General features: G+C 41.5%; 1 protein-coding gene across 1 annotated transcript in view; it reads right to left on the bottom strand.

Annotated features, from left to right (window-relative positions):
• tnfrsf21 (tumor necrosis factor receptor superfamily, member 21) overlaps positions 1-24,308 on the bottom strand; it is a 44,814-nt gene that overhangs the window by 4,488 nt on the left and 16,018 nt on the right. The window contains exons 2-4 of the mRNA XM_060916030.1: positions 22,926-23,544; positions 21,642-22,088; positions 4,694-4,959 (exon numbers count right to left, since the gene is read on the bottom strand). Coding sequence (XP_060772013.1) covers positions 4,694-4,959; positions 21,642-22,088; positions 22,926-23,544 — 1,332 coding nt within the window. The remainder of the gene's footprint in view (positions 1-4,693; positions 4,960-21,641; positions 22,089-22,925; positions 23,545-24,308) is intronic.

Genomic DNA, 24,308 nt, shown 5'->3' with positions numbered 1-24,308 from the left:
AAACATCCCACAACCACCAACGAATGCTCGGACAACCTGAAAAAACATATACCACCCCCACCTAGTGTCAGAGGCAGAATTTGTTACCTCCGCCAACTTTGTTGGAGGTCATGTTTTTGCCTCCATTTGTTTGTCTGTTCTCAATATAACTCAAAGTAGTGAACAGATTTTGACAAAAATTTGAGTCACTGGCAAATGGTGAAATATAAATCAAACAAACACACACCCTACAGAGTAGTTTAGTGTTTAGAATGGTTGAGAATAGTTAGGGAAAGAAACTCTAACCGAAGTGATTTCACCAACATAGTCCTACTCCAACCTCGGCCCTGTGCGTCAGAGCAGACTTACACATGACAAACAAATGAAAGAGATTCTGTCCACTCTCACAGCCTTGGAATTTACTGCCCACATGTCACGTGGTGTAAGCCATTCATATACATGTAAGATTTGCCCACAGTACTAGGAAAATCAACTCCTGCTGATAGGTCACTGTTTTGGAAAATCAGTGATGCAGTTTAGTGAATGTGTGCCATTTGACAAACAAACATTCTCATTTCCTTCAGCCAATATTATTTTTTTGAAATATTGTTACCATCCAAACTGATTTCCACTGGACATTATATTGACTAGTTTGAATATGGTTTATGAAGTTCAAAGAGCCATGCTGTAAATTAGGGGTGGGAAATCTGGCAAAAATAAATATTGTGATTTTTCACGCTGGATCACAGTCCACAATTTTTTTTTCTCATTTTGTTTTTTAAGACTATTCTGTAAGCTACTGAAACAGATTTTTGTAAATTCAGTGATTTGGAGTGTTGTAGCTTCTAGTTATAGAAAAAAAAAAAAACACTGCACGTCATGAGGACTCTGTACAGAATAATCAATGCCATGATACTGAGTGAGAACTCTGGGTTAAAGCAAGAAGCAAAAACATGGTCACCATGGAGGACTAAAGGAATGCATGAATATACACCCTAATAAAGACAAAGAAATTTGTTTGAGTACACAGAAGCTAGACAGAAGTATGAAACTGTTAACAATGGTACATAAATGTGTACAAAATATACAGTGGTGCTTGAAAGTTTGTGAAACCTTTAGAATTTTCTATATTTCTGCATATGACCTAAAACGTCATCAGATTTTCACACAAGTCCTAAAAGTATATAAAGAGAACCCAGTTAAACAAATGAGACAAAAATATTATACTTGGTCATTTATTTATTGAGGAAAATGATCCAGTATTACATATCTGTGAGTGGCAAAAGTATGTGAACCTCTAGGATTAGCAGTTAATTTGAAGGTGAAATTAGAGTCAGGTGTTTTCAATCAATGGGATGACAATCAGGTGTGAGTGGGCACCCTGTTTTATTTAAAGAACATGGATCTATCAAAGTCTGATCTTCACAACACATGTTTGTGGAAGTGTATCATGGCACGAACAAAGGAGATTTCTGAGGATCACAGAAAAAGTGTTGTTGATGCTCATCAGGCTGGAAAAGGTTACAAAACAACCTCCAAAGAGTTTGGACTCCAACAATCCACAGTCAAACAGATTGTGTACAAATGGAGGAAATTCAAGACCATTGTTACCCTCAGGGCGGCACGGTGGTGTAGTGGTTAGCGCTGTCGCCTCACAGCAAGAAGGTCCTGGGTTCGAGCCCCGGGGCCGGCGAGGGCCTTTCTGTGCGGAGTTTGCATGTTCTCCCCGTGTCCACGTGGGTTTCCTCCGGGTGCTCCGGTTTCCCCCACAGTCCAAAGACATGCAGGTTAGGTTAACTGGTGACTCTAAATTGACCGTAGGTGTGAATGGTTGTCTGTGTCTATGTGTCAGCCCTGTGATGACCTGGCGACTTGTCCAGGGTGTACCCCGCCTTTCGCCCGTAGTCAGCTGGGATAGGCTCCAGCTTGCCTGCGACCCTGTAGAAGGATAAAGCGGCTAGAGATAATGAGATGAGATGAGATGTTACCCTCAGGAGTGGTCGACCAACAAAGATCACTCCAAGAGCAAGGTGTGTAATAGTCGGCAAGGATCACAAAGGACCCCAGGGTAACTTCTAAGCAACTGAAGGCCTCTCTCACATTGGCTAATGTTCATGAGTCCACCATCAGGAGAACACTGAACAACAATGGTGTGCATGGCAGGGTTGCAAGGAGAAAGCCACTGCTCTCCAAAAAGAACATTGCTGCTCGTCTGCCGTTTGCTAAAGATCACATGGACAAGCCAGAAGGTTATTGGAAAAATGTTTTGTGGACGGATGAGACCAAAATAGAACTTTTTGGTTTAAATGAGAAGTGTTATGTTTGGAGAAGGAAAAATACTGCATTCCAGCATAAGAACTTTATCTCATCTGTGAAACATGGTGGTGGTAGTATCATGGTTTGGGCCTGTTTTGCTGCATCTGGGCCAGGACAGCTTGCCATCATTGATGGAACAATGAATTCTGAATTATACCAGCAAATTCTAAAGGAAAATATCAGGACCTCTGTCTATGAACTGAATCTCAAGAGTAGGTGGGTCATGCAGCAAGATAATGACCCTAAGCACACAAGTTGTTCTACCAAAGAATGGTTAAAGAAGAATAAAGTTAATGTTTTGGAATGGCCAAGTCAAAGTCCTGACCTTAATCCAATCGAAATGTTGTGGAAGGACCTGAAGCGAGCAGTTCATGTGAGGAAACCCACCAACATCCCAGAGTTGAAGCTGTTCTGTATGAAGGAATGGGTTAAAAGTCCTCCAAGTCGGTGTGCAGAACTGATCAACAGTTACCTGAAATGTTTTGTTGCAGTTATTGCTGCACAAGGGGGTCACACCAGATACTGAAAGCAAAGATTCACATACTTTTGCCACTCACAGATATGCAATATTGGATCATTTTCTTCAATAAATAAATGACCAAGTATAATATTTTTCTCTCATTTGTTTTAACTGGGTTCTCTTTGTCTACTTTTAGGACTTGTGTGAAAATCTGATGATATTTTAGGTCATATTTATGCAGAAATATAGAAAATTCTACAAGTTTCACAAACTTTCAAGCACCACTGTAAATGTTCCAGCAAAGTATATAAATTAGCAAACCTGATGCTGATTGAAGGAATTCATTTTACATTTTGAAGAGAGAAAAAGTTGTACGGCAGCACTACAAACAGGGTTTTACCAAGTTTTAGTCCCTATGCATTGTTTTTTACAGAAATCTTGTTCCACATTTATGGTTTTATGGGGGAACAAAGATTTTTCATGCAATTTGAAGGTGGTGCCTTTGGATTATCAGAGATGTTACCATGTCACATGATACTCGAAACTCAGATTATTAGCACAATTTAGATTTGAAATGAATAGGGGCTGATAGTTTCAACCTAATACCTCCAGGGTTCTCATGCAGGGGGCAAGAAGCTTCCCCACATGTAGTTGACATGAACAGCAAAGAAAGCTGAGCCTCATTACCTATAATTTGATGGAAGTCCAAATCCATAGTCAATTAAATTTAACACAAACAAACGTGACTGACATTTTTCTGCTATCACTTTTTAAAATTAGAATAAGATAAAATGATGAAAATAATCTGAAAAGCATAGTACCCATGTAAGAAGTAGGGATACTGCACTTCCTAAATTCCACTAAAATTTAACACTGATTGCAAGATTGTGAGTTCGATTCCCAATGATGCTACACCTCAATCATGTATGCAGAAGACAGCGGATAGCACACAAAATGTATAAAATGTATATGTTTTTCTGTAACCAGAAGATATAAACAGCAGCCAAGTTTACCATAATGAGGCTTATTTTCCTACTGCTCAGATAGATAGAGAGATAGATAGATAGATAGATAGATAGATAGATAGATGTCTGTGCTGGTTAGTTTTGTCATCTAGCCAAGGACAGCACTGGAATAAAGGGATTATTAAATGGTGCTGAAAGATGGATATATAAAACGAATCACTGTAGAATGGGAACTTCAATATGAATCAGATATTCTTATCCCCACCAGCTGACCTTGAGACAAGGGCAAAGCATAGAGTATGTTTATGAAGCCCGAGAACAGGAAGATAGAGCACGTTTTACCTCAAACTTTAAAATGAAAGCTGATGATTGATTCTTTATCCCAAGAACAGAACTTAATACAAAAAGTACTGTAGCCATGTGGAATGGAGCCAGAACAGTCACAGGATGTTGGTTTACCCTGTTTTTGGCACATTACTGTGAGGATATTTTTGTGAGGAAAAAGCAGAAGGCGGTGTGTTTCTAATCCATAGTTAATTACTACCGATATTAATTACTACACTGCAAAAAAAAAAAAAAATCTTAGCAAGGGAAAAAATATCTTGAATATAGTCAAATGTATCAAGCATTTCCTGTTAAGAGGTTACAGTAAACCCAATATAAGATTATTAAACCTATTTCTATGCATTTCATTTGCTCATTTCAAGCTTTAATTTTTCTTATTCTGTGCTAATAAAACTGGTAAGTGTGCTAAAATAGGCATGGCACGGTACAACTTTTTCTCTTCCGAAACCAGCACGTGCTTCATGTTGGAAGTAAAAAATTTTTTTTTAAAAACCCAGTCATATTGAAGGTTAGGATGTTGTTCTTGTATATTTACTCATATAACTCAGTAAAACACACAATTTATTCATGTTTACCATTTAGCCGTAGGAACTGGACCTTTGCTAGTATAATGTTGTGTGCTGCCCACCTGAGGATCGTCTTCCATGACACCACGGATCTTCTCAACCACATCAATGCGCCGGTGATGATGGAGGGCATTTATCAGCTTGGCTAGGTTGGCATCACTATCACAGATGGTCCAGTGTTGTAAGGCGGCGTATGCCCGCTCATGGTCAGCTGAGTAACCTTTGGAGAAGGCAGCCACTTCACGCTCATTAGCATTAGCCAGGGATTGGTACATGTCAATCCACTGGCTACCAATCTGAGCTGCCACCAATTTTAGAATATCAACACCTGTGAATGAAAGACAGCTATTTTTAAGTGTTTAATTAATTAAATCAATTAATCATCCAATTGGTGTAGTCGAAAAGTGGGATCATGGCCAAATTATCAGTAAATGATGACCTCTTGAACCATATTTTTTATTGGACTGTAAGGAAATTGTTAACTTTACCAAAAAATACTGATTACTATTACAAAGAAAGATGACCACGAAATGAAGGAGTAACTAGTTCCTTTTCAGGGAACATTAAAATGGCATTGGCATTGACCTGCGATAAATAGACATGATGGATTTAGTTTTAGGCTAATTATTTTTCATGTCTTATTTGATGTACATATATTCGATGTATATAGCCATGAAGGGATGAAGGGGTGAACAATGCATCACTGACTTATGGCTTAGGTGAGGCCATAAGTTTTTCATTTAGGAACTCAAACGAGGCAGCAAACCAGCTGCAACAGGTCTAACTTGGCTGTGAAACAAAGTAACTCTAAACATGAGCTGGGACTTCCCTCTGCATGCTTAGAGTCTCTATGATGGATGTGAAAGACTGTCACAGCAACAAAAAAAGCACTGTAGTAAAACCTGTAGTCATGTCACCTTATCGTGTGTCGGCTTACCAGAATTACAGCATCATCAATATGCTGGACTCCCCCCCCCCCCCCCCCCCACACACACACACACAGAGCTTTGTTACATGCATGGATTTTCAAACGCTGCTCTGAGTAATAGTTTTACTATATTCCAGATCCAGTCACAGTGCACTTTTCATGACAAAAGTTGACTAAAACCACTTCTTGAACCACCAGAGGAAATGAATGGAATAATTTGCAAAATAACAACCTTACTCAAAAGGAGGGACTCTCCTGCTTTTCCTTCCTCAACTCTACCACACATACTGCTTGACTTAAGCTCACCCATTAAGTTTATGATCACCTCATATAAAAAGTGCTCAGCCAACCATGCTCCTGAGCAGTGGGCTTTTATAGACAACACCTATCGAGGATGTTGTAACATACGGCACAGAAAGGTGGGATACTCCCCTTTGATCTGCGCTAAAGTGGGCTTTGATATGCTGTTTAACGCACCGCCTGGTCTCCAATGAAAGTATTCATTATTTCTACGATCACTATTTTCAATTTATATGTTTCCCATGAAGCCCTTTATTGGCAACATTTAACTACTCTAGTAAATATACACAAACGCCTGCAGGCTTACCAATTAAACACATTGAACGAATTAAGTCACTAGCTTATGAAACGTATTCAGTGCATCAGAATGCTGCCTGAAGTTAAGCTTGGCTTTTCTGACCATGTGTTCACATACTCAGAGGAAATTACCTCGTCTGGGTGTACCTTAAATGGTTTGCTTGTTTTAGTTAGTAAAATGCCATAAAATGTCTTTGGAGTTTACAGACAATGAAATTAAAAGTTTAAAGGTATAGGCAGGGGATGAAAAACATCAGTAAAAAGAGCTTCAGAATGTTTGTATTTTGTGAAAGTGTTCCAAAACATGGATTGGAACTGTTAAGTTAAAGAGTGCTGATATTTCCTGTAACCACACTAGGATGTTTCAGTGTGGTTATAAGAAATATCAGTACTCTTTAACTTAACAGTTCCAATCCATGTTTTGGAACACTTTCACAAAATACAAACTGTGTGTATCAGTCCACTCATCTGTATCACATAAAATTCTACTTCTTAGTTTGAAACGGGGGCGGCACGGTGGTGTAGTGGTTAGCGCTGTCGCCTCACAGCAAGAAGGTCCTGGGTTCGAGCCCCGGGGCCGGCGAGGGCCTTTCTGTGCGGAGTTTGCATGTTCTCCCCGTGTCCGCGTGGGTTTCCTCCGGGTGCTCCGGTTTCCCCCACAGTCCAAAGACATGCAGGTTAGGTTAACTGGTGACTCTAAATTGACCGTAGGTGTGAATGTGAGTGTGAATGGTTGTCTGTGTCTGTGTGTCGGCCCTGTGATGACCTGGCGACTTGTCCAGGGTGTACCCCGCCTTTCGCCCGTGGTCAGCTGGGATGGGCTCCAGCTTGCCTGCGACCCTGTAGAAGGATAAAGCGGCTAGAGATAATGAGATGAGATGAGTTTGAAACGGTTACTGTTGGCAACATCATCAGTGGACCTGGCGAATGATAATTTTCAGAAAGATAACTTTTGACTTGTACTACGAAACTTGTCAGATGATGAATAAAAAGGAAGAAGGGATGCCAATTTCACCAGAAACACCTTTTAACATGAATATAGTACAAATCAGTGTGCGCTAGCTAGTCAGCTAGCCAGCATGCTATAAAGTGAGTGTGGTTTCTTTGGGATCCAGTTCCACTAGCCAGAGCAAAAATAAACAGAACCTTTGGCCACATTGTGTCCAAAATGTCACTTACTTAATATGAATTTCCTTATTTATATAAGTATTGTATAAAAGCTGTACCGCAGTTACAATTGTAATGTTGTCATTATGTTGCAATTGTAAATGAATATCATTGTGAGATTAAGTATAATGGCCATCTTGCTCGTGCCACGTTGCTTAATTAAACAACTGTTTGTCCATGATGCTAGTTTACCAGAAATCAATGTGTCATATATTGACTTCATTTTATTTTTCAAGCAAGGTATCACTTACAAGGAAGCGGACATGGAAGTGCTCACACTGACATATAGTGGATTTAAAAAGTCTACACACCTCTGTTACCATTACAGGATTTTCATTTTTAAAAATGAAACCAATATATAACCCCAATTCCAAAAAAGTTGGGACACTGTGTAAAACATAAATAAATACAGAATATGACGATTTGCAAATCATGGAAACCCTATATTTCATTGAAAATAGTACAAAGACAACATATCAAATGTTGAAACTGAGAAATTTCATTGTTTTTTGAAAAATATATGCTCATTTTGACATTGATGTCAGCAACACATTTCAAAAAAGTTGGGACAGGGGCAACAAAAGACTGAAAAAGTTGTGTAATGATAAAAAAAATTATAATTTGGTTAATTGGCAACAGGTCAATTAACCTGATTGGGGAAGAACATCCCAGAGAGGCTGAATCTCTCAGAAGTAAAGATGGGGATGGGTTCACTACTCAGTGAAAAACTGCATGGGCAAACAGTGCAACAATTTAAGAATAACGTTCCTCAATGTAAAATTGCAAAGAATTTGGGGATCACATCATCTATGGTACATAATATCATGAAAAGATTCAGAGAATCTGGAGAAATCTCTGTAGACAAGAGACAAGGCTGAAAACTGACATTGGATGCCTGTGATCTTCAGGCCCTCAGGAGACACTGCATTAAAAGTAGACACATGTCTGCAATGGAAATCACTGCATGGGGTCAGGAATGCTTGAGGAAACCATCGTCTGTGAAAACAGTTTATTACTGCATCCACAAATGCAAGTTAAAACTAGATATAAACAATATCTAGAAATACTGCCACCTTCTCTTGACCCAAGCTCTTTCATGATGGACTGAGGCGAAGTGGAAAATTGTCCCGAGGTCTGATGAATCAAAAGTAGATATTCTATTTAGAAATCATGGACACCACGTCCTCCAGGCTAAAGAAGAGAGGGACCATCCGGCTTGTTATCGGTGTACAGTTCAAAAGCCAGCATCTGTGATGGTATGAGGGTGCATTAGTGCACATGCCATGGGTAGCTTGTACATCTGGGAAGGCATCGTTATTATTGCTGAATGATATATACACGTTTCAGAATAATATGCTGCCATCCAGACAAAATGTTTTTCAGGGAAGGCCTTCCTTCTTTCAGCAAGACAATGCCAAACTGCTTTCTGCACATATTAAAACCGTATGGCTCCATAGTAAAAGAGTCAGGGTGCTAAAATGGCCTGCCTGCAATCCAGACCTGTCTCCCATTTAAAACATTTGGCACATTATGAAGTGCAAAATACAACAAAGGAGACCCCGAACTGTTGAGCAACTGAAATTGTATATCAGGCAGGAATGGGACAACATTTCTCTTTCAAAACTACAGCAATTGGTCTCCTCAGTTCCCAAACGTTTACAGAGTGTTGTTAAAAGTAGAGGTGATGAAACACAGTAGTAAACATGCCCCTGTCCCAACTTTTTTAAAGCGTGTTGCTGACATCAAATTCAAAATGAGCATATATTTTTCAAAAAACAATACAATTTCTCAGCTTCAACATTTGCTATGTTATCTTTTTACTATTTTCAATGAAATATAGGGTTTCCATGATTTGCAAATTATTGCATTCTGTTTTTCTTTACAGTTTACACAGCATGCCAACATTTTTGGAATTGGGGTTGTAAATCATGTGAGATCTTGTTCCACCTTTAATGTAATACTGTCAAGTCAGTTTATTTGTATAGTGCTTTTAACAATAGACACTGTCAGAAAGCAGCTTTACAGAAAAAATGAAGACTTTAAACATACAAGCTAAGTTTATCCCTAATAAATTTATTTATCCCTTATAAGCAAGCCTGTGGCAACAGTGACCAGGAAAACTCCCTCAGACAACATGAGGAAGAAACCTTGAGAGGAACCAGATTCAAAAGGTAACCCCTCCTCATCTGGGTGATAACAGATATAATGAGATATAAATAACTGTAACAATTCCCTGCTTGGGTGGGACACTGAAGCACGGAGACAGGTGAGTTCTTAAGTCACAGACACTTTTAATTTACATTGTTTGACTTTTCAGCTTCTTACACTCTCTCTCTCTCTCTCTCTCTCTCTCTCTCACACACACACACACAAAAAAAACCACCACATTCACTTGCAGCAAAGTTCGGCCCTCTCTCTCCTCTCTTCTTCCTTATCAGCCCTTGGCTGTCGCTACAAGACACACACTCACAACATTAATTAAACACAGGCGCATCCGCTTTGTCACTCACCTTCCCCAGCTTCACTCTCCATTCACAAACCAACACTCAACGACACTCCCCGCTGCCACATACCTCCACCACCTGACTCAGGCCAGGGAGCCACTGGCCTGCAGGCAACTTCCACCCTCTGGACGAGAGAGTTAGTCTGCCACCACCATCTGCACCCCCAGCCTATGGACCACCTTGAACTTAAAGGGCTACAAAGCTAGATACCCATGAGTGATCTGCACGTTGGCATCCTTCATGCAGTGGAGCCACTGCAGCAGGGCATGATCCGAACGTGAAAGGGCATCCAAGCAGGTAGTAATGGAGGGTGAGGACCATCCACTTGATGGCCAAGCACTCTTTTTCAACAGTGCTGTACTTAGTCTCTCGTATTGAGAGCTTGCGACTTATGTACAGCACCGGGCAGTCCTTCCCCTCCACCATCTGGGACAAAACAGCCCCCAGCCCTCTGTCCGATGTGTCAGTCTGCAAAATAAAAGGGAGTTAGAAGTCAGGGGAGTGTAATAGTAGCTCACCACACAGTGCAGCCTTTACTTGGGTGTAGGCCTGTTGGCACTGGCCTGGATCTAGCACTCTCTTCTTAGTGAGATCAGTCAGTGGGCTGGTGATGTCTGAATAATTAGGCACAAACCTACAATAATAGCCAGCAAGCCCCAGAACTGTCTCACCCCCTTTTTGGCCTTGGGCCTCAGGCAGGTCGCAACTGCTGCGGTCTTGTCAATTTAGGGATGCAACTGCCTGTGATCAAAGTGGACACCCAGATACTGTACTTCCACCTGCCCAGTCGTATACTTCTTCAGGTTAGCTGTGAGCCCTGCATGCCTCAACGACTCTAGAAGTGCCCTGAGCTGTTTTATATGCCATGGCCATTCGTTGCTATATATATTATGTTGTTGAAGGAGGCTGCGGCAAAGGTGGCATGCAGATGGAGAATCTTGTCCATGAGTCGCTGGAACGTTGCGGGAGTCCCAAATAACCCAAACAGAAGGGTGATGAACTGGTGTAAACCAAACAGGGTGGAAAAGGCAAATTTTTCTTGGGATAGGGGAGTCAAGGGGATCTTCCAATATCCCTTTGTCATCAAATAAAACCGAGCTGCACTCTACCGATCAAGCAGTTCATCAATGCGAGGCATCAGATACGAATCAAATTGAGACACTGCATTGCACTGCACCACAAGAACTGGACCGACCGGTCAGGCTTGGGGACCAAAACCACTGAGCTAGTCCAATCATTGTGCGACTTCTCGAATGTTCCCATTTCGAGCATGGCCTTGAGTTCATCCCAAACTACAGTTCTCTTGTGTTTGAGTAAGCATTACGGATGGCGATGCACCACCACTCCTGGGGCATCTTGATGTGGTGTTCTATGAGACGGGTGCGACTGGGGAGAGGCAAGAACACGTTGGAAAACTCTATTTGCAACCTGACTACCTCCATGACTTGGGATAGCGAGAGGTGGTCTCCACAGGGGACTGGGGTGGATCGCGTGGTGACTTTCACTTTTACCTCCGGCTCTAGCTCCTCCCACTCTGGAACAACAGTCACCAACACCACAGGGAGCCCCTCGTTTCATAGTTTGAGCAGATTGAGGTGGTAAATCTACTGCACACCACCTCTATCCATTTGCTTTACCTCATAGTCGATGTCCCCAACTGACCGTGTGACCTCAAAGGGCCCTTGCCACTAGGCGAGTAGTTTAGAGCTCAACATGGGCAATAATACGAGAACTTTATCTCCAGTGTGAATTCCCCCCAAAGGTGCACACTCCTTTTGTCAAGCTGGGACTGATGTTCTTGCTGAGTGTGTGGAGTTTTGCACACAGGTTGAGAACATACTGAATTTTGCTTTTACTATTAGAAGGCTCCTCCTCCCAATTTTCCCATATGACATCTAAGACCCCATGAAGCTTGCGCCCATACAATAATTAAAATGGGGAAAACTCTGTGGAGGCTTGTGGGACCTCTTGTACCACGAATAACAGGGGCTCGAGCCATTTATCCCAGTTATGAGGGTTTTCGCACACAAACTTATAAATTAAGTTTGTAAGGGTTTGGTTAAATTGCTCAACCAAGCCATCTGTCTGTGGGTGATAAATGCTTGGGCGAATTGATTTAATCCCTAGTAACTTGTAGAGTTCACGAAGTGTGCATCACAAATACAGTGCCTTGATCAGGATTTCTTTTGGAATCCTAACTCGGGAGATAATTTTAAACAGTTCCTCTGCAACACTGCGTGCAGATATGTTACACAGTGGCACTGCTTCCAGGTATCATGTTGCATAGTCCACCAGAACTAAAATAAATAGATGCTCTTCTGCAGTCTGATCTAATGGCCCGACAAGATCCATATCAATTCTTTTGAAGGGGGTCTCAATTAGGGGAAGAGGGCGCAATGGTGCTTTTGAGGAGGCCACTGGATTCACCAGTTGCCACTCACAAAATGCCACACACCACCTGCAGACATCCACATGAATCCCTGGCCAGTAGAAGTGGGCCATGAGTCAGGTTAGTATTTTGTCTTGCCCTAGGTGTCCAGCCATTGGGTTATAATGAGCCGTGTGGAACACGAGTTCCCTGCAACTTTTTGGTACTAACAACTGCATTATCTGCTCTCCAGTCTGAGTGTCCTGTATCATTCAATACAGCCTGTCCTTAATTATGGAAAAATGAGGGTGGGAGAGCGCAACATTAGGCTAGAGATTCTGGCCATCGACTACTCTCACTTGGTTGAAAGTGTGATGCAGAGTCTCGTCTCATGCCTGCTCCAGAGGGTAACCCACTATGGAGTACCTGAGGGAAAGGGGAAGGCCAATGCACTCCCCACTCTCTATGTCACTATGATGTGGGGTTGACATAGACAGCTCTGGGATGGCCTCCCCAGACGTCATCACACTGGGGTCCCCCTGTGATGTGCTTACCACCACTTGCTCTATTAAGCTCCTAAACCCCAGCCAATCCATCCCCATAATTAGTGGGTGGGTGAGGCATGAGCTAACCACTACCTTGACACTAATTTATTTCCCAAAACTGGAATTTTTACTGATACGCGTGGGTATTTGTGAATATTCCCATGCACACACACCAAACCTTCACTAAGCATGCTGTACCCAATGCCTTAACCTGAACCAAGCTTTGGTGGATCGATGTTCGGTTACAGCCTGAATCCACCAAAGTATGATATGTAGCTACTTGGATACTCACCAGTATGTGGTATGTTCCAGCTTGATTGGGGGCAGTCTCTGCTGCATCAGGAATCTGACCACTACCCCCAACTTCATTGCCTGGTACTGGTCCTGGAAATGCACATGCTCCCCACAATGCCTAAACACCGGCCCAGGCCTCACCTCTGCACTGGTGGTGTAGGAATTGCTCACCTGGGGGGGAAGACACAGAAGCATAAGGGGAGGGAGGAAGGAAAACCACAGACTTGGGGAGCTGGCTGTGGGGGAGTTGACCCCTGCTTCCATGGTACAGGGAGGGGACGGGAGGAAGGGGCAGAACGGGAGGGAGGAGTGGGATGAGAGAGAGGGGGGGGCAGGATGTCCACCTGCCACCGGAACCGCCACCAGATGGTCTTCAGCAAACTCAATCACGCAATCCAGTGATGCTGGGCAGTGGCACTGGACCCACTCTGTTGTCACTCTCAACAGTCAAGCAATTAATTGCTCCAGAGCCACCACATTGATGACCCCCTTAACATTGCGATCTTCTGCCCTCAACCACTGCTGGCAAGCACCTAGGAGCTTGTGGCCATACGCAAACGGCCAACTGACTTCCTCCAGGGTGTTGCTCAGGGGTCCAGTTGACTGATTGCAAGATAGCATGCTTCAGGTCAGCATTAGTCCAGCCTGTTGCCAGCAGGCAATTGCTGGGCCGTGAGCTGGGCTTCACCAGTGAGGCGCAGCAGTGAGCTGTGATCTGCTTACCCAGTCATCCCCACGCCTCCATGGCTCCTTCAAAGAATGCCTGAAGGCCTCTGGGTCATCCTGCGGCCCCATTTTCATCAGGGTAACATGGGGGAAGTCTGCTGACTCTGTGGCTGGGGCCCCTGTGGGTGCAATGAGATGCAGGAGCATCTGGCAGTCCTCCTGCTGGGCCTGCAGCAGGGTCTTGAAGCACTGCTCCTGCTTGTTGTGGCAAGGGCATGGACGAGTTCTCTGAATGGTGAAGACTCCATGGTGGTGGATCGCTTTGGCATCCTGGGTTTTGGCAGTAGTGTAACAATTCCCTGCTTGGGTTGGACACTGAAGCACGGAGACAGGAGGGTTCTTATGTCACTGACACTTTTAATAGACACTGTTTGGCTTTTCAGCTTCTTACACACATTACACATGCACACAACACCACATTCACTTCCAGTGAACTTCAGCTCTCTCTTTCTCATCTCTGCTCTCTTCCCCCTCATCAGCCCTCAGCCATCACTACAAGGCACATGCATAATAATTAGACACAGGTGCGTCCACTTTGCCACTCACTTTCCCTGGCCTCGCTCTCCATTCATAAACCAGTTCTAACACACCCCTGCTGCTACACCAACAAAATGTAAGTGGAAAAAGAACAGAACCGTGGAAGGTTTTAGACTGGCCAAATCAATCACCAGATCTTAACCCAAATGAGCAGCATTTCACCTCCTGAAAAGGAGACTGAATCAAGAAATCCCCCCAAAACAAACAATAACTGAAAGAAGTTGTGCCACAAGCCTGGAAAAGCAACACAAAAGAACGTAACAGTTTTGTGATGCCAGTGGGTCGCTGGCTTCATGCACTTATTGCAAGCAAGGGATATACAACCAATATTGAAGGTAATTACTGCAAAATCATCTAAATTTTTTAAATTGTATCAGTGAATTTCTGACATTTCTCCTCAGAGTAATATTGATTCAGTGTTTGATATTCGCATTTCATTTGTTTAGTATGTAATTATTACTGAGTGAAAATGTGGAATTTGTAGAAACTGTTTTTTTGTTAAAAGTAGGTCAAACACACCCCACGGTGGTCATGTAATATTGTTGCTCTTGCTTGGACAATCTCTGTCATCATAAAATGCAGGACACATTTTATCTCAGCAAAATATTTACACATATGATACATGGTGTGTGCAGCAGTGAAACATCTCAAAATTCCAACAGCAATAGAATTAGAACATTTTGCCCAGAATTCAACTTTGGAGTTAGAACCTTTAAATGTTGTGTACAGTGGTGCTTGAAAGTTTGTGAACCCTTTAGAATTTTCTATATTTCTGCATAAATATGACCTAAAACGTCATCAGATTTTCCCACAAGTAGATAAAGAGAACCCAGTTAAACAAATGAGACAAAAATATTATATGTGGTCATTTACTTATTGAGGAAAATGATACAGTATTACATATCTGTGAGTGGCAAAAGTATGTGAATATTTCCTTTCAGTATCTGGTGCGACACCCTTATGCAGCAATAACTGCAACTAAACATTTCAGGTAACTGTTGATCAGTTCTGCACCCAGACTTGGAGGAATTTTAGCCCATTCCTCCGTACAGAACAGCTTCAACTCTGGGATGTTGGTGGGTTTCCTCACATGAACTGCTCGCTTCAGGTCCTTCCACAATATTTCAATTGGATTAAGGTCAGGACTTTGACTTGGCCATTCCAAAACACCTTTATTCTTCTTTAACCATTCTTTGGTAAAATGACTTGTGTGCTTAGGGTCGTTGTCTTGCTGCATGACCCACCTTCTCTTGAGATTCAGTTCATAGACAGAGTTCCTGATATTTTCCTTTAGAATTTGCTAGTATAATTCAGAATTCATTGTTCTATCAATGATGGCAAGCCATCCTGGCCCAGATGCAGCAAAACAGGCCCAAACCATGATACTATCACCAGCATGTTTCACAGATGGGATAAGGTTCTTATGTTGGAATGCAATGTTTTCCTTTCTCCAAACATAACACTTTTCATTTCAACCAAAAAGTTCTATTCTGGTCTCATCCATCCACAAAACATTTTTCCAATAGCCTTCTGGCTTGTCCATGTGATCTTTAGCAAACTGCAGATGAGCAGCAATGTTCTTTTTGGAGAGCAGTGGCTTTCTAATTGCAACCTTGCCATGCACACCACTGTTGTTCAGTGTTCTCCTGATGGTGGACTCATGAACATTAACATTAGCCAATGTGAGAGAGGCCTTCAGTTGCTTAGAAGTTACCCTGGGGTCCTTTGTGACCTCACCGACTATTACACGCCTTGCTCTTGGAGTGATCTTTGTTGGTCGATCACTCCTGGGGAGGGTAACAATGGCCCTGAATTTCCTCCATTTGTACACAATCTGTCTAACTGTGGATTGATTGAGTCCAAACTCTTTAGAGATGGTTTTGTAACCTTTTCCAGCCTGATGAGCATCAACAACGCTTTTTCTGAGGTCCTCAGAAATCTCCTTTGTTTGTGCCACAATACACTTCCACAAACATGTGTTGTGAAGATCAGACTTTGATAGATCCCTGTTCTTTAAATAAAACAGGGTGCTCACTCACACCTGATTGTCATCCCATTGATTGAAAACACCTGACTCTAATTTCACCTTCAAATGAACTGCTAATCCAAGTGGTTCACATACTTTTGCTACTCACAGATATGTAATATTGGATCATTTTCCTCAATAAATAAATGACCAAGTACAATATTTTTGTCTCATTTGTTTAACTGGGTTCTCTTTATATACTTTTAGGACTTGTGTGAAAATCTGATGACGTTTTAGGTCATATTTATGCAGAAATATAGAAAATTCTAAAGGGTTCACAAACTTTTAAGCACCACTGCACGTTAAGAACATCTGTTCCAATACTTTTGCTCATCTGAAAGATGGTCTGCCACCAAAGGTGCCATATTCTAAGTTGTTTAACACTTTGCAGTAGATGTAAATATCAGGAAATGAAACTTGAAATTCTGATCCATCATCTCATTCATCTATCGATCTCAAATCCAAATCTCTTCAGTGTAGAGCAAAAACAAAAGAACTGGCCTTGATGTTCCAATATTTTCACAGAGGACCATTTTAGTTAATGGTTTTTTTTTTCTTTTTGGTCTTTTTTCCCCCCTAAATTTTTTTCCCTGAATTTTGTCGGCTGCTGTATGAGATTAAACATAGAAAAAGACCTGACATATTTTAGCTTTGTTTGTTTGTTTACCTACATCACAAAACCCTACAATTTTAACAGAGTTGTGTCAACTTTTTATACCCACTGGACATTAAAACAATAAAAAATAAGATGTGTGGAATAGCAACACTTGAAATAAATTACTGATGCATGTCTTCTCCTTATCAAGCCTTTTGTGAAAAAAATGATGAAAAGTTTACACATACTGTATGAACTGTCTTCTTGCTTTTCATGTACAGCATTTCTTACAAAGTCAGGATGTCTACAAGACTGTAGATGCCTTTAACAGAGGATGTGGTGGGAACCCTGAACCCGGGCACTTCCCGTAACACAACCCCTTTTGTCTCATCCCACCATCCTTTAGTACTGCACTGATAAACCCACTCACAAAACAAGGAACTGGAATAATCTGGTTTAAACTGCTTGTGGTTGGATCAGGGGTGCGTGCGCACACACACACACACACACACACACACACACACACACACACACACACGATGCTGCACTGGTGAAGTCCCACTAGTGTAACCTGGCAGCTCTAGATGCTCTCAGTCCCCCATACACTCACAGCTTACAGGAAAGAAATGAGACACATAGAAACTAAAAACCACTGTAAAAGCAAGTGAAAGACAAAAGAAAGATGCCAACAGACAAAAAAAAGTGTAACTGAAAGAACAGGAAAGACAGTCCATGAGTAGAAAGAGGGAATAAGCAAGTAAAGAAGCAAAATAAAAAGCAAAGTGACTATGTGAAGAGGACAAACAATACAATGTGTATTCATGTTCAGTGAGAAAGAGAGACAGGAGAGACAGAGAGAGATGTGTGGGAGTTGGATTCACAAAAACTACTACACAGCCAACAACATACAGTATCTCTGTCTATGCTTGTGTATTTGTGAGAAAATGGGAGACAAGCAAGACAGAAGAGATGATCCAGGTATCACCTTACCAGCATGCAGACCATGAGAGACTAAAAACGAGAGAGATGTGTATGATAGTGTACCGTAGGTCAATGAGTATTAAATGTCCAAATGGACATGATTTTTTGGCAACACCAAGCCTTGACTACATGGACTACATTTTTGTTTAATTCCATATTTACAGCACCCTCCACAATTACTGGCACCCCTCGTTAAGATATGTTCTTAGGCTTCTAATAAATTCATTTTTTTGGAAAATAATATAGGACAACAATGCAAAAAAAAAAAGAGAAAAATCCAACTGTGGCAGCGGGGGCGTGGTCAAGCGTCAGTCTGTGAATGGAGGGCGGAGTCAGGGAAGGTAAGTGGCAGAATCACTGCACCTGACGGGAATTAACCTATGTTTGTGTGTCTTCCCCAGTGACTGTGCCCTATAAGAGGAGAGGGAGAGCAAAGGAAGGGAGTTCTCCCCCAACGTTTGTGTGCGTGCGCGCGTATGACTGAGAGAGTAAAGTAGACACTGAAAAGTGCAAATAAAAAGAGTTTAAGAGAACTCAGTTTTGGCCTGCCGTGCTTCTGTGCTCCACCCACCTTAAACGATTTCTACACCAACCTTTAATTCAAGTGCATGTATTCAGTGGGGAAAAAAAATCCTACATTAAGATATAATTCTTTTACATGAAATCATGTGTGCCACAATTATTGGCACCCCTGATGTTAATACTTTGTACAAACCCCTTTTGCCAACAAGACAGCACTTAATATTCTCCTATAACATTTCACAAGATGGGAGAATACAGAGAGAGGGATCTTCGACCATTCCTCTTTGCACAATCTCTCTAAATCGTCCAGAGTCCTGGGTCCTCTCCTATGCACTCTCCTTCAGCTCACCCCACAGATTTTCAATTGGGTTGAGGTCTGGGGACTGAGATGGCCATGGGAGGAGCTTGATTTTGTGTCTGGTGAACCATTTTTGTGTAGATTTGGCCACCTGTTTAGGGTCATTATCTTGCTGAAAAACCCAGTGATGACCCAACTTCAGCTTTCGGGCAGAGGCCACCAGATTTTGATTTAAAATGCCCTGGTATTTCAAAGAGTTCATGATGCCATGCACCCTAACAAGGTTCCTGGGGCCTTTGAAAGAGAAACAGGCCCACAGCATCACCGATCCTCCCCCATACTTCACAGTGGGCATGAGGTGCTTTTCCACATACTCATCTTTTGTGTTACGCCAGATCCACTTAGAGTGTTTGTTGCCAAAAAGCTCTATCTTGGTCTCATCTGACCAAAGCACACAGTGTCAGTTGAAGTCCCAGTACCGCTTGGCGAACTCCAGACGTTTACGTTTATGCTTGTAAGTGAGAAAAGGCTTTTTCCGTGCATGCCTCCCAAACAGCTTGTTGGCATGTAGATGGCGCCTGATGGTTGTTATGGAGACTTTGTGACCCCAAGATGCTACTCTTTGATGCAATTCTCTAACAGTGAGCTTTGGAGAACTTTTTACTTCTCTTACCATCCTCCTCACTGTGCGTGGTGGCAAGATAAACTTGCATCCTCGTCCAGGCTTGTTTGCCACTGTTCCAGTTGTTTTAAACTTCTTGATGATTCCTCCGACTGTAGATATGGGCAGGTGTAAGCGAGTGGCTATTTTCTTGTAGCCATTACCTGACTTATGAAGGTTGACACACATCCGCCTTACTTGAATGGTGTGTTCTCTTGTCTTTCCCACGTTGAAGAGTGGATAAGAGAAATAGGCCTCTGTGTCACATCATATTTATACCCCAGGGAAACAGGATGTGAGGAATTACTAATTAAAAGGTTCCTAGATACTCTGATCAACTTTATAAACTACAGTAGAAGTGACCAGAAATGCTTCAATTACATTTATTTTCTAAGAATTGTTATGGGTGCCAATAATTGTGGAACAGGTGATTTTATGAAAAATAATGATTTCTTAGTCAGGGATTTTTTTTTTAAATTCACTTGAGTTAAGGGTTACATTTTTCTACAATTTTCAGTGAGAGATTATGCTTCTGCAATAAAAATTGAATTTATTTTAAGGCTTTTAACACATCTTAACCAGGGGTGCCAATAATTGTGGAGGGTGCTGTATAATATAGGACTACTGTAACATTTAAACTTTATTATGTCAATAGCATGTACGTGTGTAACATAAGTGACAAAAAAAGGAATATTCTGTTCACTGACTTACCAGTCTAATAGGAAGGGTTGCGTTGTTACAGGAAAATAATCCACATTAAGATGGTATGATAGTGATACAACCCAAAGTGAAGCATAGGGATCTGGTTTATAGTTGGTGCATGACTATGTGTACGTACAGAAGCAGTGGAAACTCGAGTGGCATTGTTATGTTACAGTCTATCTTATGTATATCCGGAAGATTTCAAAGAAGACGGAGCAAAAACATCCTTGTCTGTCAGCTTTCCAAGTTGAACTGTGAGCTTAAACACCCTGACGAGCTCGGTTTCTCTAAAAAAATTTCTGCTGTCATCGTGATTGTTGTCATAAGTTGACCAAACAAACCTTTTGAACATTTTCAATGTGACATGAGAAGTTAAAATAAATTTAAATGGTAACTGATATGAAAACTGATTAGTATCAGAAACAGAAAAAGCTTTATTGCCAAGTAATTGTTGCAACTACAAGGAATCTGGCTTGGAGTTAAGGTGCTAAATAAATAAATACTAAATAAAGACAGTCTATTCTAATATATACTAATATTAGTTTTCAGTTAGTACACAAGTATAGTATATGATTTGACACACTAGTTTGTTTAGCGGAGGTAGATGGAACGTGGTCCCCCTTTCTGCAGACAAGAACAACCTAGTGCTCCCACTCAAGTCAATGATGAGGTCCACGGATTTCACCAAAACATTGGCCATTATTTCTCTCTGGGAAGGTTAATGGCCATTTAGAGAATTTTACAGCATATTCCCAGGTACCCATGATCACTGAGACCACAACGGTATTTCTGCAGCAAATTATTTCAGGAAATACTGACTTTGTTTCAGGACATGCAGCTATATGGCAGGCTTTGTACTGCATTTCACTGGCTTTGTACCTGTACTCTGCACAATGACAATAAAGTTGAATCTAATCTAATCTAAAAATTTAGCTGCCTGGTTGCTACCATAGACCCTAATGCTAATAGCAAATGCTACATATGCTAATGGATAATGCTGGACAGTATGAAATCTCTCTGATCCTTCAAACGCATGATTGAGGATGTTGTTGATTTTATGGTGGTAATACAGAAGGATAAGAAATAAAACAAATAAGATGTGAACTGATTTCTATTTTTCCTCAACCTCCATGACATGCCCACTTATGAGACTGGAACTGTTTCACTTGTGTGCCCATAAAGATGAATTGTGTTGCTCTATCTTGGTATATTTTAAGATCTTCGGTAAAACTTACAGCTCATTTCCTTACAAAACTGCACAAACCGTAGCTGAGGCATTTTTAAAAGCAAAGACTTGTCACACTAAATATTGACTTTGTTCACTGTTCTTTCTTTAAAATTATGTTAAAAAAAACATCTTGAATGTGAAAAAGAGATATAAACAGAATGAATTGTTATTTGGTGTATTACTACTAATCATTAAACAGTGAAAAAGTGTATTCATGCTATTTCAGAGATAGTATAGGAAAACTATGTTCTCCAACAGAATGGAATAAACTGTACTCATCAACTACAGTGCAGATAATTGTGTGGATGGAATAATACTTCACACATCTCACCCTGGCCGTTGGAGTAGTAGATCCACTTCTCCTTGTTGTGCACAGCAGGAGAGCTGGGCTTCTTATGAATAGCTTTCTCCATGATGCTGCTGGGGTCCTGCCTGGGTCCTTTCTTTATCACCCGCGAGCTGCGCTTAACACTGCACACCACAATCACCACAAGAAACAGCAACAAGAGCAGTACGATCATCCAGGGCAGGTGCTCATTGATGTCGAAGTGCTTGTGCATGCTTGGTCGAGGTGAGCCTCTCCTGATGGGTCTGTAAGACAAACCCTGGTTCTTCCTTTCTGACAGAGCCTGTTTATTAGCTGGAAGGAGACTCCATGATGGTAATGGATCTGGTGTTGGAGAATTCAGGACTCCTGCTTCATCTAAGGGGCTTGTGAGGGTCAGAATGTCTGACATGCCAAGTGTAGTTTGTAGGTTTGATAATTCTGCAATTGATGCTGATGGCCAGAGAGAGAGAGAGAGAGAGAGAGATGGGGGGATTTCAGGGAAATCTGATGAGTTGCACAAACACATTCACCTATTAGTCAGTCATTCTAAAGGACGAATAAACACACATTTTGCCAATTCATTTTGCTTCGAGTAAAACAGTCTCCTGCTATTTCCTCCACCTAAACCAATCCATTGTGTTCTTTCTGAACACATAGAAAATATACATTATTCTGGTACTATTCTGCATGGTTATCTCACCTAAAAATTTTGCTACTGCTCTTACACAGCAGGAGTATGTGAGAAAAACTCTGATTAGCACTGCTTAATACTCCTTGTGTATATCACAACTATATACTGTACTCTTAAAAGCAATAAAATGGCTTAAAAAAACAACATTTTCAACTTTTACACAGTGGTAATGTGGCAAGTTTCATTTGAGCAAAGGCAAGGCAGTTAAACCCTATGTTTCTGGATGCTTCCATGAAACTCTGAGAGAAAGTGCAATTAAAAGAAACAGGTCCATCAATACAGTGGCTCTCAACCCTATGAAATATCCATGTCTGCCTAAAGGGATTTTCTAAACAGATTTTCGGAACTCTAGGGTGACCTATTGAGATAACTTGAGACCTACTGATTATCAAAAAAGTATACTAGTATGGATATTTTGTTAAAACATTTTTGGTAAAAATGTTAAACTGTCAATGTTTTCATATTTTATTTATCAAAATGGCATTCCTATTGTACTGTATGTACAGTATGTTGTGTTGAGTAATTTGTCTGTCTGACTGTGGAAAGATGATTTTCACACACTGTACAAACTCCTGTCATTGCTTTTCCATTCTTACCTCTGAGTGCAGGGTCAGTGCTATGTGAGCAGGATGGGACAGGGGCTAGCAATGAGGTTCCACATACATTGTCCGTCTTGTCAGTGCCCTTGCGTAGCAGCAGCTTCCCTAGCACATGGCAGTCTGTGTGTGTTTGGCACCTCAGTGTACGTGACGGCACATTAGAGAAGGTGCCACGGGGACATCGGCGGCATCGCACATCCTCTAACTTGTTCACCTGCTTCCTCACACCCCAACCACGTAGGCACATTGGGTGGTGGAGGCACTCTCCGGTCTTGACGTAAGTACCAGGCGGGCACATACACACGCGGTCCATAGTAGCTGTGCAAGGAGACTTTTCAACAAAAGGTGCTTGGCAGCGAGTTCGGCAGCGGTGGCACTGTTGAACACCGTTCTCACCCCGTGTGAAGGTGCCTGCTGGGCATTCCGTGCACTCTCGCACACTGCTATTGGTACAGTGGGATGAAACATACGTGCCTGCTGGACACTTGTCACATACAAGCTGGGTACCTGTGTCAGGGTCAACGTGCCGGTAGTGACGGGAAGAGAGGGACCCATCTGTGCCTGGGCTGGAGGTTAAAGTCTGGACCAAAACATCACCAAGCAGAGTATAGAGAAGCTAAAGAAAGAAAAATATTGACCGTTTTGGTTGGTTTGCCCAATTATTAATAAATAGACACATTGACAATATTGTCGTCATCATTATTTAACAAGAGCAACAAATACAGTGCCCTCCACAGTTATTAACCATTAGTAAAAATGGTTAGAAAAAAAATCCACCTTTTGGTGAAGTACCTTCATCTCACACTGAAAGGAATGAGAAAAATCCAACCTTTAATTAAAATAAATTTACTCAGAGAAAAACAAGTCCCTCATCAAGAAATTATTATTTCCAACAAAAACACATGTGCCACTATTATTGGCACTCCTGGAAATGATAGTGAACACAATGCAACTGAAGCATGTTTTCCATTTGAATTGTACATTTGTGAGTTGGTTAGAGAGGGCAGGAACTTTCAAGCTGTAATCCATGATTTCCTGATTAACTGGGGAACAAATATGAGGTTACACAGAAGCCAGATTCCCTTAGTCATTCATCAAAATGGGAAAGATAAGAGAACACACAAACCAAAAATGAGGGAGAAGTGTGTTGACCTTCATAAGTCGGGAATGGTTATAAAAAATAGCTACGAACCTGAAAATGCCCATTTCTACTGTTACGATAATAAAAAGTGAACAATTGGAACTGTTACACACTTGCCTGGAAGAGGACCCAAGTTTATTTTGCTCCCACGTAGAGTGAGGAGGATGGTAAGATAGGCACAAAAATAAATAAATAAATAAATAAATAAAAATCCCCAATGCTCACTGTTGGTAAATTAC

Source organism: Neoarius graeffei, chromosome 3, assembly GCF_027579695.1.
Source record: "Neoarius graeffei isolate fNeoGra1 chromosome 3, fNeoGra1.pri, whole genome shotgun sequence".
Classification (NCBI taxonomy): Eukaryota; Metazoa; Chordata; class Actinopteri; order Siluriformes; family Ariidae; genus Neoarius; species Neoarius graeffei.
The sequence above is the reverse complement of the archived record's forward strand: the minus strand, read 5'-3'. Positions and strand labels throughout refer to the sequence as shown.